The 16,398-nt window shown below is 40.8% G+C and overlaps 1 protein-coding gene across 5 annotated transcripts in view; it reads right to left on the reverse strand.

The window, feature by feature from the left end:
- Positions 1 to 255: 255 nt before the first annotated feature.
- SMARCD3 (SWI/SNF related, matrix associated, actin dependent regulator of chromatin, subfamily d, member 3) overlaps positions 256 to 16,398 on the reverse strand; it is a 74,622-nt gene continuing 58,479 nt past the window's right edge. For all 5 annotated transcript variants that reach the window (XM_039726489.1, XM_039726487.1, XM_039726491.1 and 2 more), the window contains 5 exons: positions 12,755 to 12,852; positions 7,926 to 8,061; positions 5,794 to 5,916; positions 4,421 to 4,522; positions 256 to 4,323 (listed from right to left, as the gene is read on the reverse strand). In XM_039726489.1, coding sequence (XP_039582423.1) covers positions 4,270 to 4,323; positions 4,421 to 4,522; positions 5,794 to 5,916; positions 7,926 to 8,061; positions 12,755 to 12,852 — 513 coding nt within the window. In that variant the 3' untranslated portion in view covers positions 256 to 4,269. The remainder of the gene's footprint in view (positions 4,324 to 4,420; positions 4,523 to 5,793; positions 5,917 to 7,925; positions 8,062 to 12,754; positions 12,853 to 16,398) is intronic.

Below are 16,398 nucleotides of genomic sequence, written 5' to 3' on the forward strand. Positions count from 1 at the left end.
ATGGAAAGGATTTCTCACTTATTGAGTATGGAAATGGCTGAAGGTGGAATCTAGTGAAAAAAAGGAATTCACAAGAAAAATCTAAGGCAAAACAGTTCTCACCTTTATCAAGTCTCATTAAAACCTGTAAATATTTGCATGTCTTTGTGTGCATTCACAAGTGAAGAGAAAACCAAACACAAGAGATCATTAGCAGGAGCAGAAAGAAACCAAGGTACCGGTCTTCATTAGGATACATAAGGTTAGTGCACGAGATACAAAGAAACAAAGTATTTATTGTTAAAAGCTCTTCTAGGAATCACTCAGAATCATACAATGGATATGGTGGTTACAGAGTAGAAGGAGTTTCTCCCTTCCCCCTATTCTTTATACACATATTTGCTCACTCTCACAAACCCACTGTTGTATTTTCTAAATGGAGTTCCTCTCTTCAGTGAGTTTGGAAAAGATGTTTATAATACAGGATCCGGCAGAACAGATACATCCTATTAAACAACAGAGCAGTTACAGAAAGGAGACCGCTTTCTTTAGGAAAAAAGAGCCTTCTTTCCCCCCTTATCTCTTCTCATTGCCTTAAAAGAGTTCTCCACACGAAACCAGATCAACAATCCCCAAATACCTGATTAGCATTTTGGCAAAATTAGGAGGCCTAGGACATACAACAATATTGATTTATATACTAATATTTTCACCTGGCTTCCACAGGGTAACTTCTAAACAATGTGGTAAACAATGTGCAGGTAAAAAACCTGCCAGCTGAGACGATGTCTGCACTACAGCTACCAACCCTGCTATGTCCAACAGCTGAATCCTTGCTGGTAACAGTGAAAGTGCTTTGACAGTGCGTCTCAAAGTTATTTGCAAAACTTTTGGTTCTGTCCTTGCCCCCCACTTCCCAGGCTACGCACTGACTGAGACTGTCTCTGCCATGAGTTCTGTGTGTGTGCATACACACACGCACACAGAATGCACAGACTCATTTGGGCTCTGCTACTTCCAAGAGTACTTTGCACGTTATTTTGTGCTGTGTCTTTCTGGTGCTTCAGTGGTACTCTGCTCCATATTTTAATTTCCTTTCCCACTGTTGTATTCTTCTCTTTATTCCACAACTGAACATTTGCTTCCTGAACTTCAATCTCTAAGAAACATTTGATCTGATTCCTGCCTCATGGCCAACAACCCAGTAGACTAAAAAAACCTGTTTCTAACCTGCCACATCAACACTTCTGCTCCAACATACATTTCCCTCCTACTGGTACTCCAGAATTCCATTGAACCTTTTCCTAGTTTGATGCTATATTTTCTAACAATCTATATTATCATCTATACATGAACTACTTCTATGCACAGAATGTTTTTTTGCAGTATGCATAGATTTGTACTGTACGGTGACAACTGAAGACCCTGAAACATCTTCTTGTCTTTAAGACACACAAAAAGACAACCATCCTGCACTTAAAAGAAATTCCTCATTCACAGTCTGCCAAAATTACCTGCCTGTTCAGTTCCACTACCTTTCATTTTCAATGCTCAAGCAACACTTGGTCTAGTTGCTTCCAGAATTGCTCCATTATTTATCTTCAAATAGAGTTTATCTTTGTTTTGCAAACAAGCAAGCTCTTAGCTGCACCTATGGAACAAAGGACAAAATTTTTCTCTCTCTGATTCAGTAAAAGACCCAAACAGCTCCTGAACATAGCATCAGACTCTCAAACCCCAGTTTAAGCAAAGGAAAGACACCTGACAGCTAGTCCTAAGACTCACTGGTAGTGACCAGTCTTTTTTTACAGTGAAATATAAGAATTTAGATTCTGGACTGCGATCTCCAGAATCAGAGGCTAATTCATGCACACACCCATTTCAGTATAACGCTGCTGCTTGACAGAGGTTCAGCTTTCAGTGATGCAGCTGTGAACACCGGCACCAACACCACATTAGTTTTGTTAATTTGCTCGGAACGAGACTTGGAATCAGATCCATCCAATTAGTTCTACAGAGGCTCTAAAACCAGGCTGGACTCCAGTATGTTGTCAGCTGTGGCAAATGGCTGGTATTGCTCATAAATACCTTCCACTTCAGTGGGAAGGCTCTCAAACCCTAGAATTCCCTGGCAGACATTCTGCAGGCATCTATCTCAGTCCCGTCCCCTTCTCATATCCTTGCATATTTTTCTCTGCATTTCTTCTTCCTGCAGACTGAACATACCCCTGAATGTAGCTGCTCTGTTTGCCACATACAGACAAGAGTTTTATACACTGAGCAGCATGCATACATCGGACACAGCAGCACAACAAATATGGAAGCACAGTAGCAGATGATCCCCACTGTTTTTTCCTCATAATGCTTGCTTTTAGTCCAATTAGTGAAGTCCTAAATTAAGTAACGTTTCAAGTCCATCACTGTGGCAGCCTCACAGTCCCTCAGTAGAACCAGTTAAAGACTGCGGGATTTCACATTTTACTGTGAAAAGAGGCGTTAACACAAAAGGGAAAAATGCCCAATCAAGCCATTCCCAGTAAAAGGCCTCAGACAATGAGGTACTTTTTCTCACACCAACAGGTTTTGTGGGAGACTACTGCCATCACATGAATTCAATCAAAAGTAAACTTTCCAAGACATCTCAATACAATGGATGGACTAAAAGCTATGGCACTATTAATGTGAAAACAAAGATTTTAAATAAAGAGGTAAAGAGAAGACTATCTCTTCTGTGACTGAAGAGAAGAAATGTTTAAGTTAAACTAAGAGAGAAATTGGCAAAAACACCAGAAAACACAATGCTAGAGAAAAAATGCATTTATTCAGAAGAGCTGCCTTCCTTCCATATCACATGTGAATTTGATTCTCTTTCCAAGGAGTGTAAGAATGGAGGTGAAAAGGAGTAACCTAGAAGAGGATTTTGAATGCCACATCAAATGGACAGTTATACTTTGGCAGCTGCTTTTTGGACTAGCAATTATATTGTGCCTTTATCACAGCACATCTGTGCACTACAAAAAATTAGGAGGGGAAGGACTTAAGGAAGATGTCCCTGCTTCCAAGTAATCGTTCTATAAATTCCCACTATCTGAATTTGTCACACATTTACAAAGAAGATGATTTCCAAGGGATATGTTCTCTGTGCTATTTAAGGCTGATATGCTTTATAACTCAACAGCATCCAAAATAACCAGCACATATCATGTATGGGAGAGATAAATAATTCATAGTAAGAGGCAGTTCACCTATGATCAAAATGTGAGACCAATCCAAGGACTCTGCTAACATCTTGAGTAAAGAAAAAACTACCATGTGACATTAAGTTAAGCTTCTTGGATTCTACACCAAGAATTAGGAAGTTATTTTCAGTGATGAACCCTACAGGCACACAGAGAAACATTTAAATAATCTGGTATTTTACATATATACGTATTGTTAATATCTGCTGTGTTAAAGGCAGGCATCAGCAAAGCACCATTACGTTATTTTAGTTTTCTCAGAATGCCTCATTTGTTGCTAATACCACTGATATTCAGGATGCATAAGAAGCTCTTATCCCAGGAATTATTCTCTTTCTCTCAGTACAGTGTACAGATCATACCCATCTAGTGATATGTGATTCAATCTACTTTTCACTGCTGGGACAAAGGAAAGAGAAATTATTTGCATCTGCAGAAGAGATGGCCTGACTATACGTCTTTCTTCCAGATGGGCTCTGCATTCCAGGATGCAAATGCTCCTAGTTTGCTCTTTCAGATGGTGAGATAGCTTCTTGCATTGGTTTGGCTGAAATAAAAACTCTATTCAGGAATATAAAGCATTCCACAGATATAAGAAAGACTATCTTGTCTAATTTCAGATAAGTTACTGTTTGAGACTCTTAGGTACCATAGGGTAAGAACTGCATTTATTTCTCTAAATCTGTAGTCTCCTAGAACACCTATCTCAACCTCCACCATTGGTGCCATCCATGATTCTAAGCATAGCCCATTAGGATTTGCTGTGTAGTGTCTAACTTTCCACTAAAACTTAACAATGTGCGTTGATGAGTGAACCTTTAGTCTTCTTTCACACTGACACTTGTATGGTGCTGTCTCTGGCTGGGAATGGTTTGAGACACCGTCCTGGACAAGATTTCAGGGTCACTCTAAAGCTGGTGTTCTGACTGGTGTGTTGACGGCACGTTCTCATCCAGTCAGGAAGCAGGTCCATGTGTAACAGTGAGCTAAGTAACACTGGAAGTCCACTGGTTCGGAGGTCCTGATGCCAATGGAATCTTGTGAGCAGTACTTATGTGTTACGCACTCCCAAAGATTGTTCCAATTCCTGTCGGCGCTGCTGGATCTGAAAGAAAAAGACACACTGTACAGTTTAGCAGATTAAATTACTCAGTGGCAAGAGATGCATTTATAAGCCAGCAGTGTGGATATTTCTTTCATACCTTGCAGTAGAAGTATCTGCTCACAGCTTCTTGAGACCATGGCTCATGATAAAATTCAGCTCTCCGTTCTTCCTCCGGGTTTCCAACCACATCAGTCATTACCTGTGACAAAAATAAAACCATTTTTCACCATAGCTCTTCTACCACATAAAGAAACTTTCAGATTTACCCAGAGTGAAAATTTATCTACATTACACATAAAAATGGTCAGAACTGTTCTCAAAGCCCAAAGTAAATGGACAGTGTGTGCTTACTGCCGAAACAGGATCATAGAACAATCAAATGGTTTGTGTTGGAAGGGACCTTTCAGCTCATCTCATTCCCCACCCCTGCTATGGGCAGGGACAACTTCCACTAGATCAGGTGCTCTAGTCCTGTCCAATCTGCCTCCAGGGATAGGGCAGCAGAGGGTTGGAACCACTCCACAAAAAACAGATTTCTGATGACTATGTCTCCTGCATCACAGAGTCACAGGTAAATATAGTTATTGGTATACTTTGCAAAGCAGTGTTATGGAATCACAACTCTGATGCCAGCAGGGAAGAACCTTAATAGAAAAGACTCTTATGGGACTAGTTCTCAGTCAGGGAAAACTGAACAACTATTCCATGTATACAGCTAGAGAAGCTCCACAACACCTTTGTTTGTAAGTTCCTCAAGTAGAGGTCTGCTTTATTTATTTAAACATGCTTTCAGATGCCTGTCCCTCTTGAATACAATATAAATTGTAATAACCATAATCTTAAGGGTAGATTTTGGGAAGACTATTCAGTTAAAAATAGGCATTTATGTAAGAAAGACACAATGATTTTATTCAAATAATTTCATGGATTCAATAATAAAACTGATTTTGAGTCATGCCAGTTGAAGACAGAAAATGTGAAACTATGAGGAACAAATTATTAATTTTTGCTGGCAAACAAGTGAACTTCTTTACATTTAATTTCTTGCATATCTCAAAGATAAGCTCAAGGACACCTGATAAGATTAAATTATGAACAAACACCCAAATTGTGTTCTCATACTATATGATGCTCCTGTGGAGTTTTACACAGCTTTGAATTTACAGAATACATCAACAAAGCCCTGCATTTCAAACTTATTGTCTGGTCACAAATTGATCTACCATTCCCATGAAACACCACTGTTCCACTGGAACTGGAATACAACCCAAACTATCTTTCCTCCAACCTAAACTATCTTTCCTTTCCTAAACTATCTTTCCTATCTACTCTGGGATTGCAGTACTCCACTCATTGTCTGTCTTCCACCAATCACCCATCCTAGATGTTTGGCTATACACTCTGTGTACATTTAGATAAAATTCTTCCATTCTGGTTCCATTACTCATTCTTTTTCAAACCTTAGCTCACCTTAAGATCCCTGCTTTGGGACCGGAGAAGGTCTTGGATGTATCCTTTGGGATCCTTGGAGAAACTCAGCATAAAATCACGTTGTATTTTTAGCTGATTTATGGATTCAATTGTCTCATGTATCTGACAGAAAAAAAAAGCGGATATTCTTTAATTTCTCCCATGCTCCAGTGACCATCAGGTCAGCTCCATTACTGTCTTTGTACTCCTGGTAACGTACAAAGGTGACAATTCTACACCACAGACTTGTGCAGCCCTTCCTAGAGCTTTTTCAATTCAAAAAGCAGCAACTTAACTGCAATCCTGCCACCACATTTTGGTTTCACTTTTACTTCTGCAATACAAGTATGTACAGGATTCTCCTTCACTTCCTGCACTAAACTCCTGCATGGCATGTCACTAAGAACTAAGCCATGTCACTGCACAATGTAATAATTTCCCGTGTAGAATCATTCTGCCTGCCAAGACTGTGATCTTTGAGGAAAGGTGCTATATAAATATGCAGATAGGCAGTGCCCAGTGCAAGAAAGCAGTTATTCCCCTGGTTACCATCATGATCATATCTTCAATATCTTACTGTAATCCTTAAAAACTCTAGCAGTTTCCTGATCAAGTCCATGTCAAATGAATAGCCATGACTTCTAGATTTTTCTTAAGAGAAAGCCTGTAAAAGTCATGATGGCTGCAAAAGGAAGAGTGTGAACAATGAGAAATCACGAGTATGGAAGGTTTATAGAAAATTAACAATATCTTTAGAAATACTATGGCAGAAATATTAGCTAGTGGGGAAGAATGAAGACTGAAGAGCAGTCAAGGTCCGATAATGGATAATCACCAAGTATGAATGGGAGGACATCTCATGAACCATTTGAACATAGACACACACAAAAGCAAACTTTTTCTGCCCAGTTCCTCTAACATTCTAGCTTGAAACAGTAAACCTATCTTGTTTAGTTTCGTGTATTCATCTCTTTTGCCAAAACAGTGAAGGTGACCAAGCATGTGGGAGAAAATAATTATCCTCTGATCTAGTTATGCCATCAAGGCCACTAGTGTAACTACTACACGGTATGTTAAGAGAAGACAGCTGCTGTCAACTTAAAATCATTCCTTGTTTGGTGAAACGCTGTAGTTGTGTGAACTCCATTGGCGTGTGCCGAATTCCCAGGAGGAGACTCCACGGCAGGCTAACTGGAGCAGCCCATGCCCATTCAGCCAGCAGTGACTCCAGTAACTTCACTGATCACAACTTGCCCTATGCTGTAGCAAATATTCAAAAAAGAGGTGCCACAGACAGAGGAAAAACTGAGTGGGACTGGAAACAGAATAATCCTATGCATGCTGCTTGCAAGCTTATATAGGCAAGAGCCATGACATCAAAGACACTGCAACAGTTACCAGAATCCCTTGTATTGCTGGTGCCCAGAACCCCTTTAAAACTGCATGAAGACCAGAGTTTAACACATTTGTTTGTATTAGGAGTAAACAAAGAGAACCTGGGCCTTGCTCTGAGAAGGCATTTTTGTTTATCCCTTACCAATCCAAATCAGCCATTGACACATGCCAGAACTGGCTAACAGGCCCTAGGACATGAATCCCTAAAACAGCCTGCAAAACCCACCACTGCCTTAAGACAGATATTATTATTTGAAGTGCACATGATCCTCTTCCACTAACACTTAGAACTGCCAAAGTGGTCCAAGTGATTTTCCTGCCATACACATTCTGCATTACCACCTAACACAGAGAGCCATTCTGCAGTTATGAATATAAACCCCACACCTAAGTATGAGATTCTCCTAGCTTTGGCTTAGCAATTCAACAAGACACCATGACCTCTCAATAAAAAGTTAATCATACAGTTCAGGTGGTTCTCAAGCATCAGGGGACTTAGTATACTACCTGTGAAACTCTATCATCTCCACAACCATGTCAGGCCTTGGATCAAATCCTAAGTGTGAATGCCATTCACCCTGATGTATCCCACTGCATTTGGCTTATTCATCCCTTGAAAGCACGTGTCCTTCACAAGTCCCCATCTCACAACATTACTGTTTGACACAACACCAAACACATGTGAAGCTACACAATGAGTACATGGACCATGGGATACTTTACTCTTGAGCTAATACCTTGTTATCCAATGCTGTTATCTCCTGTTGGTTAGCTGTTGAGAGAAGAAAACTACTCATCTGGCCCTTTAATGGGTCTTCGACTTCTACATCTATGTCATAACAAGCCGTCTTCTTCTGATCGTTGGGGTCAACACTATGGAGAGTATAACACAAGATCATGAGAACTGCCATAATGAATCAGAATTAATTTCCAACCAGCCCAGAATTCACTCTTCCATAAAGCCTGATGCACATGCTGTGAAAAAAAGTGTAAGAACAGGGTATCTTTATATATTTTCCTATTCTAGTATATTCTCTCAGCTTTTGTTAGTCAGATTTCAAAGACTTTTGAGCTGGAGCTTTTGCCCAGACCATCAAATTTAATTTCTAGCATCCTCCTGAGACATGTTACACTAAATGCCAGTATGGTTCTTTGGCTTGTCCTGTCCTAAATTCATCTTTAGTTTGCCAACTTTTAGACTTAACGTTTACTTTGTTGTTAGACTAAAGTTTCGTAACAAGAAAACAGTCTTCAGCGCAGTAGTTGGTAAATCAGACTTCAGTCACTGTCACTTGCAATATAAAAATGCTGACTTCTCAATCCTACCTGTCAAATGTGTGGGTTGTCTGAAATTCAGTATGTAGCAAAAAACCCCTGCTATTAAAAAAAAAAAAAAAAAAAAGGATCTAATTGAGCTTGACTGACTTGGGGGAGCAGAAGAACTTCCAGGGATGGAATTGCATTAGGAGTGTTGTAAGCAGGTGGAAGAAGGTGATCCTTCTCTATTCTCAAGGCCGATGAGGACGCACATCTAGTACTGTGCTCAGCGCTGGGCTCCCCAAGGCAAGAGATATATGGAGCTACTGGAGAGAATTTTGCAAGGTCCGTGAAGATGATTAAGGCATTAAAGCACCTCACAGCTGAGGAAAGGCTGAGAGGTCTGGGACTCGTCAGCCTAGAAAACAGATGGCTGGTGGGGAGGGAACTTACCAAAACTTGAAGGGAGGGTTTAAAGAAGATAGAGCCAGGATCTTTTCAGTGGTACTCAGTGACAGGACAAGAGGCAGTTGGTGCAAACTGAAACACAGGAGGCTCCTTCTGAACACGAGGAAACACGTTTTTACTGTAAAGGTGACCAAGCAATAGCAGAAGTTGCAGTAAGGCCCTCAAAGCCCATCTGCCTTTCCCCCAGCCCAGAGTCTCCCGTGTTGGAGACGCTCCAAAGCCATCTGGACACAGCTGCAGCCAACCGGCTACAGGAGGCTCTGCTTCAGCAGGGGAGGGCATTTGACCAGATGATTTCCAGAAGTCCCTTCCAATCTCAAACATTCTGAGAATCTGTGATGCTGTGGCCACCAGCAAGAAGATGAGCAGCAGAAGGAGAGCTAAAGAAAAACCCAGGTCCAGGTCTGGTTCTGCTGCACGTGTCGAAAGCCACAGAGAAGGCTCCACGTTGTCTTTGGCTCCATTGCTCCTGGCTGAGTCCTGTCCTCAGGCCTCCCAAAGTCCCGAGCCCAAGTCAGTCAGGGCAGCAGGGCTGTGCAGAGGGACCCTGACAGGCTGCAGAAACAGCATGGCACTTCAGCACGGTAAAGGTCAGCACAGGAAAAGCTCTGCTCCTGGGATGGAATCACACCGGCCAGGGGGACAGCTGGGCATCGGTGGCGTAGAAAACAGGTTGGCAGGAGAGGACTTGGGGGCCCTGAGGGACAGATAACAAGTGCAGAAGGAGTCTGAGGGGTTAGGCAGCCATAGCAAACGTCAGCTGCAAAAGGGGCTGCATTAGCACAGGTTTTGCCATCAAGCCCAGGAAAGAGGCTCTTCCTTGCTACTCCACGCTGGTGAAGCTGGATCTGGACCGGCGGGCACAAGAACACAAAGGTGTGACACCCTGGAGCAAGGCCCGCAGAGGCTCAGGAGGACACTGGGGGCTGCAGCACAGACCTGCCAGGAGAAGCTGCAAGAGCTTCTCCAGCCTGGAGAAGAAAAGGGAAAAGGAGATCACCTGGCAGAGTGCGACAGCCATGTGGACTGGTGGAGCACAGAGAGAGCCAGCCTTCCTTTGGAGGTGCATGAGATTACAGAAACTCACTGCAGCATGGGCAATTCACTCCCTATAAGGAACTGGTTTCTAGAAAATCATGATGGTAGTCAAAAAGGGGGATGCCAGAGATAACCTGTTTGTACTAGAAGAATATTGGAGAGCTATGCTTTGCAGTCTGCTTGTGCTCTTTAATAGTGTGGAAGATGTCTCACTTCTTTGCAGAAATGGAAATCCCAGAGAGGTAATTATTTTTACCTCTGATTCCATGTATGTCAGGTGCAATCAGGAGTGCAACTGATGAAAATCTCCACTTCTAGCTTGAGCTCAGGTAAGATTTGACTTCTACCAGCGTCTCTACTTTATGTCCACTTGAACTCCATTGCATTATTTCTTCTTTTTCTTCAAAAAGGGAGGTTGTTGGTGCCCAGAGAGTGATTCTACAATACTATTATAATTTCTAGAATGAGTTTATATTACTTCACATTTTTGTCCCTGTGCATATCCTCTAAAACTAGAATTAATAATTTTGATCTTCCTGTAAAGGCAGGCCTGAGGATTTGTCTAAATTACAAGCACATACATTTATGATTACTAGTCATGAAAAATTCCCTGTAGTAGTGTGCTGGTTTTGGCTGGGATAGAGTTAATTTTCTCCATAGTAGGTGGTATGGGGCTGTTTTGTGAATTTGTGCTGGAAATGGTTGGTCACACAGAGATATTTTTGTTATTGCTGATCATTGCTTGCAGCCTGTCAAGACCTTTTCAGCTCCTCACACTTCCCACCGGTGAGGAGGCTGGGGTGCACAAGGAGCTGGAAGGGACACAGCTGGGACAGCTCACCCCGACTGACCAAAGCGATATTCCAAACCATGTGGTGGCACACTGAGCAGTAAAATGGGGCAGGTGTTCACTGCTCAGGGTCTTGCTGGGCATCAGTCAGTTGGTGGTGAGCAATAGTTTTCATCTGTATCACTTGTAGTGTTGGATTTTGTTCATCACCATCATCATCATTGTTATACTGTCTTTCTCTCCCTTTTACCTTTTCAACACTTCCTCCAGCCCTGCTGGAGAGAGAACAAGTGGATGGATTAAGAATGGATTAAACCAGGACATGCTGAAGATTGGATTAAACCAGGACAGGCAGCTGGCATACTGTTTGAGTGGCTGATTACATTCACTCCAAAAAGCTGAATGCAGAGTGACAGGGCAGAGCGTTTGTGAGACCCTGTTTTAAGCTTGGTTGAACCAGGCCCTTAAGTATCCTTTAGTCCTGGATAGACTTTGAGCCTGACTTGAGTTTGCATGGAGGAACTCTCAACGACCACCAGTAATCCCTTCTACTGTAAATTATTCTGTGACTTTATGAGTCTAAAAATTACTTACTTTCTTTAAATTCAGTGACAGACTTCCAGATTTACTTTAGTTTAGCCCAACACTATAAAGACTTCACTGCAAAAGTACTACCTGCTCCCAGGAAATGAGTTCTTCCTTTGTCCACACTGTTATGTCAGTACCATTTAAGGTTGTCAGGTGCTGTGTGGTGCACACAGCCTATCAGAGAATGCTGCTAGACACAAAGCTGTAGCTTTGTGACACACACCTGTTCTTTAGCTGGTACCTGACAAAAAACACTCCCTCCAGTACCTTTTTGTCATCTCTCTGCCCCGGAAACAATCATCAGCACCTTGTCATTTTTCTCTAAGCAATGACTATCCATCTCTGAGGACCTCAGCTTTTTTGAGGAATATCAGACAGATCACTGAGTTGTGCCCAATGACAGTACATACACAGCTCTCAATCTGCATGGCCACCAAGCTGCTTTTTCATTACTCTGTTTGATACATTCAAATGAATCAAAAAGCAAACTTTATTTTCATAGCCTATGTAATATTTAAACTTCTTCTCATGCATGTTACAAATTTAAAATAAAGAGCCCAATTTTAAGCAAATTCAGAAACATTTGCTTAAAAATATATTGTATATATTCTGTAGGAAATCAAATCAGTAACCTAAGTAATAATAATTTTAAACCCCCAGAATCAAGAGTTCTGACCCTGACCACAGAGAAACTTGGAAAGGATTGAAATATCTGAACAGTAAAGTTGCAAACCCCAGAAGTCTCTTTATCCCCCTCCTCCATGTACACAGCTGTCACTTAAATAAGGCACATGCTGGAGGAGCCAGAGAGAGCTGAAAGCTGTGTTTCACCTGCTATGCCAGGAAGACATCTGTTTTGACAAGGATACGAGAGCTCAGTATCTTGGTCACAATGACCTCCTCTGAATCCAGACATTCTTTGTTGTTAATCTCTGGACATCTCTTCACTCCTTGGCATTCTCAGGATAAGACTAACAGTCAAGGAGCTGATCCAATCCCAACAAAGCATGCATGGACTGGCCCTGCATTTGAAATTGTAAGGCTCTTGTACATTTTACATAATATATCAGTGATTAGAATGATTGCCCATGATGGACAATACCTCATTTCCATTTTTTTTCTATCTCTTTTTGTGAGTTCAAAATTTCATTCCTCTCTCCTTAGGAAAAAGCCCAACTAAAGGTATTCTAGTAAATACAAAAGCTGTTTTTCATACTCCTAGAAAATTGGTGCCGTGCTAGTGAAAATAATTCAGAACTATACAAACTAGAATGACACATAGACCAAACACACACCAAAGTACAAGGTATTCATCTGGAAGTTATAAAAACTGGATTTTGGTCCCTAAACCTACTGCAGCTCTTTCTGTTCTTTATCTAGTGAGTGTTTTGCACAGGACAGCACTGAGCTGACCAACCAGCTTACCTGATGATGTGGTTTATCACTATTGGGTCTGGCGGCAGCAGTAGGTTAGTGAGTCTCTGAGGAATTTCAGAAAACTTTAGCCGTGGACAGTCAAAGATCTGGAACACAATAAACAACAAATTTTGTTTGTCCAAAGCCTATCTTGCAGTCAAATGAGAAAGTAAGGGATCTGTAGCTCACAAGGAACTGAGGCAAATACAGAAGGTAGTTTTGAAAGCTGCAATTCAGGTTCCTTGCACAGATTGAATTTTTGGTCACTTCTATCCCTGAACTTTCATCTGGGCTTCCAGACATATCCATCAGGCCATGACAATTTCAGGTGTCTCACTTTTGGTTTCGCTGCTGGAGGGACCAGGACCCTTCACTGGGACATGAGGATCAACTGTATCAATGAGGGGAGAGAAGCAAATACTCCCTCTCTATCTGAGGGTTTACAGAAGCACATTGTAAAGAAAATGACTGAATTTTTTTCAGAGAGAAAAACAGAAAAACAAAAAAAACCCAGAGAAAACACAAAAACGGTTTGCCTTTTTCCCTCTCAAGGAACGTTTCCTGCAATATTTTGTGCCAAAGGAACATACAAGAAAACATTTCTGGATTTTAAAACCATTTGCAATTTGTGGGTTTTTCAGGATTACAGAAAAATAAAGTCAATGTGATATTATTTATTTTTAACCAAAGCCTGAACAGCCTCTTGGGAGGGATCCACCCCTTTCCAAGCAATGGTTTATAGTTACTTTCTCTTTACTATGGTCCTGAAGCTAAATAGAATCATAGACTCATAGAATATCCTGGCTGAGAAGAGACTGACAAGGGTCATTGAGTTCAGCTCCTGGCTCTGCACAGGACAACGCCGGAAATCACACAATGAATTTCTGCTGAATTCAGGAAGAAGAAAATCTGGAAAGGGTTAAAAGCTGTAAAGTTTGTAAATTTTCTGTGAGCAATGGCAGTGCATTGACATGAATATAGAAACAACACTCTTGACACCTGGAGTTTTCAGAAATATAATTATTACAGCCTTTGTTTCCTACTGTGATTTTTAATGCTCTGAACAAACAGACTTTTCTCTAAACATACTCCATTTAAACTGACCTTAAAAAACCACATATATAAAAACCTATATATTATCATTTGCCTTAAAATGTGCCCTTATGTGGAGGCAATTTGTAAAAATGTTCAGGCCTATGCAAATGCCTCTTAGGGAAACTATTTTCACCTGACAGGAGAGATACACTACTCATAGTGCTGTATCTATAAACAGAAATAACCTTTGCAGCTCCAGAGACAAAGGATGCAGGCAGGCTTGAAAATAAAGGGCCCTCAGGTTGTAGAACAGACATACAAAGTCAGATGGTCTGGCTCCTCAGATAGGGTATCTTTTGAAATTCAGTTTTCTCATGTGAGTGAATTTGGCACCAGAAATACCTAGAAGCCAGCTCTAGGAACCATTTGCAAGGTTCTGTTGCTTTTGAAATACCTTTGAACCTTTTTTCTTGCTTTTGCTTGTAACACAGTGGATTTCAAATCTCCCTGCTAATGTAAACATTGTTTTTAAACAGAAAAGGATCAGTCTTCATCAACTGTAAAAGCTGTGCTGGACTTGCCTGCATCCAGGAATTCAGCCAGCTAGTTTCTGAAGAACAAGGAAGTAACAAAACTTACTGAGTCTGCAGCTCACTCCTTATTTGAGTTCTGAATTCTGACACTTGATAGAGATGACTGTGGAATTCCCACCCAAAATCTCTCCACACCAAGCTCCATGCCATCTGCTCTCATCACTGGCTCAACACTCGTGTCACACTCCTAACACGGATGCGTGCCCGAGCGACAAGAGCTCTAAGAAGGGAAAAGGGACCAAGGACACGTGTTAGTGAGAGGATGATGGGAGACTGGAAACTAAGGGTGGCTAGAACTTTCATAAAGCTTCTCACATTCCTGCCTAACTGGAGTTAGTGGTCTGAACTAAGGTAGGCTCTGAAAGCCTCTCTGGCTACACTGATCCTGGTGGATCAGGTAACTCATTCAGTGATGATTTTTTAGTCTGTACTGTCTTGTGCCCTTAGACATAAGGGCAACATAGCAGCATCTGATTCAGAGAAAAAAATGGCACACCAAATGGGAAGACCATTATTACAAGGGGTATGCCAGAGATACTGGTGTATTCTGTACTGCTCCCCTGAATGATATACACACACTTCCAGCCAGGACAATGCTTTTCTTTCCAGGAGTTATGTGGCTAAAACTACAGAATCTACAGAAATATTATCAGACTGAAAGGCATTACTAACCCAATTTCTTTGCCCTCCATCTCTCAACCTGAGAGTATTAGAGAGAAAAACAAAAAAACCTCATCATGAAATATTTTGTTTATTGTAAGGGGATTCAGATTCCTAAGCAGCAGCGTCAGCTTTGAAAGCAAGATCACCTAATTAGGACAATTTTTCCAGAAACCAAAGGAAAACAGAAACACTCAAAACAATCCCATTTATCTTTTAAATCATTGCAAGCACTGAATTCTTATGAAACTATTCCAGATTAGCCAGCTCTTGCAGGGTGTGAGAGTCAGTCTTCTAGAAAAGCAATCAGCTACTTCCCAACTCTCTCATTTAACTCATTTTCTGAGGATGAGAAGACAATTGTCAGGTGTCACAGCATTCCTGCAGAATTCTACGACAAAGGAGACCTAAGAGCCAATAAGTGTCTAATGATGAGGAGATGCATTAGGAGAAGATAGCTTCAACAACTTCTTATTCTAACAAAGTTCTTAAAGTGAAAGTTAAAATAAATAAAATTGATAAGGCTCTTCTGCATACTAAAAATAAGATAAGTACATCTGTACAGGGTCACACAAAGGATCTGCTGCAAATCTACCATACTATCCTGCCCTTGGTAGTGGCCAAAAGTGGATACTAAAGGAAATATGTAAGAACAGGAGAAACATATACTTGTTCTTCCCTCAAAGAAACTCTCCCTGCTTCCACAGCTTTGCATTTAAAACAGCCCAAGATTTTTCATCCAGTGGTTTGTCAGATTTGGAACCTATATGCACTTTTAGCATTTGCAATGTTCTATTGCAAGAAGTTTTGAAGTTTAAATATGCTTGAGTCCTTTTGTTTGTTTTCAATTTGCTACCTGCCAGTTTTAGTTGATGGACTGTAATTATTGACCAAAATATAAAAAACTACTCCCTTTTCACCTTTTTCTTTCTGCTCATGATTTTTCAAATGTTTTTCACCTTCCCTTTCCCATTTCCTCTTTGGGCTGGCAGAAACAAAACTCAGACAAAATTGGCTATAGATAAATAAAAAATGGAAATCAAATAATCTAATCAAGAGAACAAACAGAAATGTCATTTTGCAAAAAATTCTTATGTGGTTTTAATATGGAGTTGTCACTATTTTTGAAAAAAGACTGCATGCTGTAATCCTCAAAAAACCAAACCCTAAACAAACAAGAGAGCGACTAGATAACCATGATCACTTTGGGTTTATATTCCTAAAATCACCCACAAATCCCACAATTATTTTGTTGCATTTTGTAGTTTCAAATGTGCAGAGGTGTCTTTAAATTTACTTCAAGCATTGGTTACTTTGAGCTGTTGTAGGGCAAATTAATAACAGAAAATAAAAAATTAAAAAGAA

The sequence above is a fragment of the Passer montanus genome, unplaced genomic scaffold, assembly GCF_014805655.1.
Source record: "Passer montanus isolate IOZ18808 unplaced genomic scaffold, ASM1480565v1 scaffold59, whole genome shotgun sequence".
NCBI lineage: Eukaryota > Metazoa > Chordata > Aves > Passeriformes > Passeridae > Passer > Passer montanus.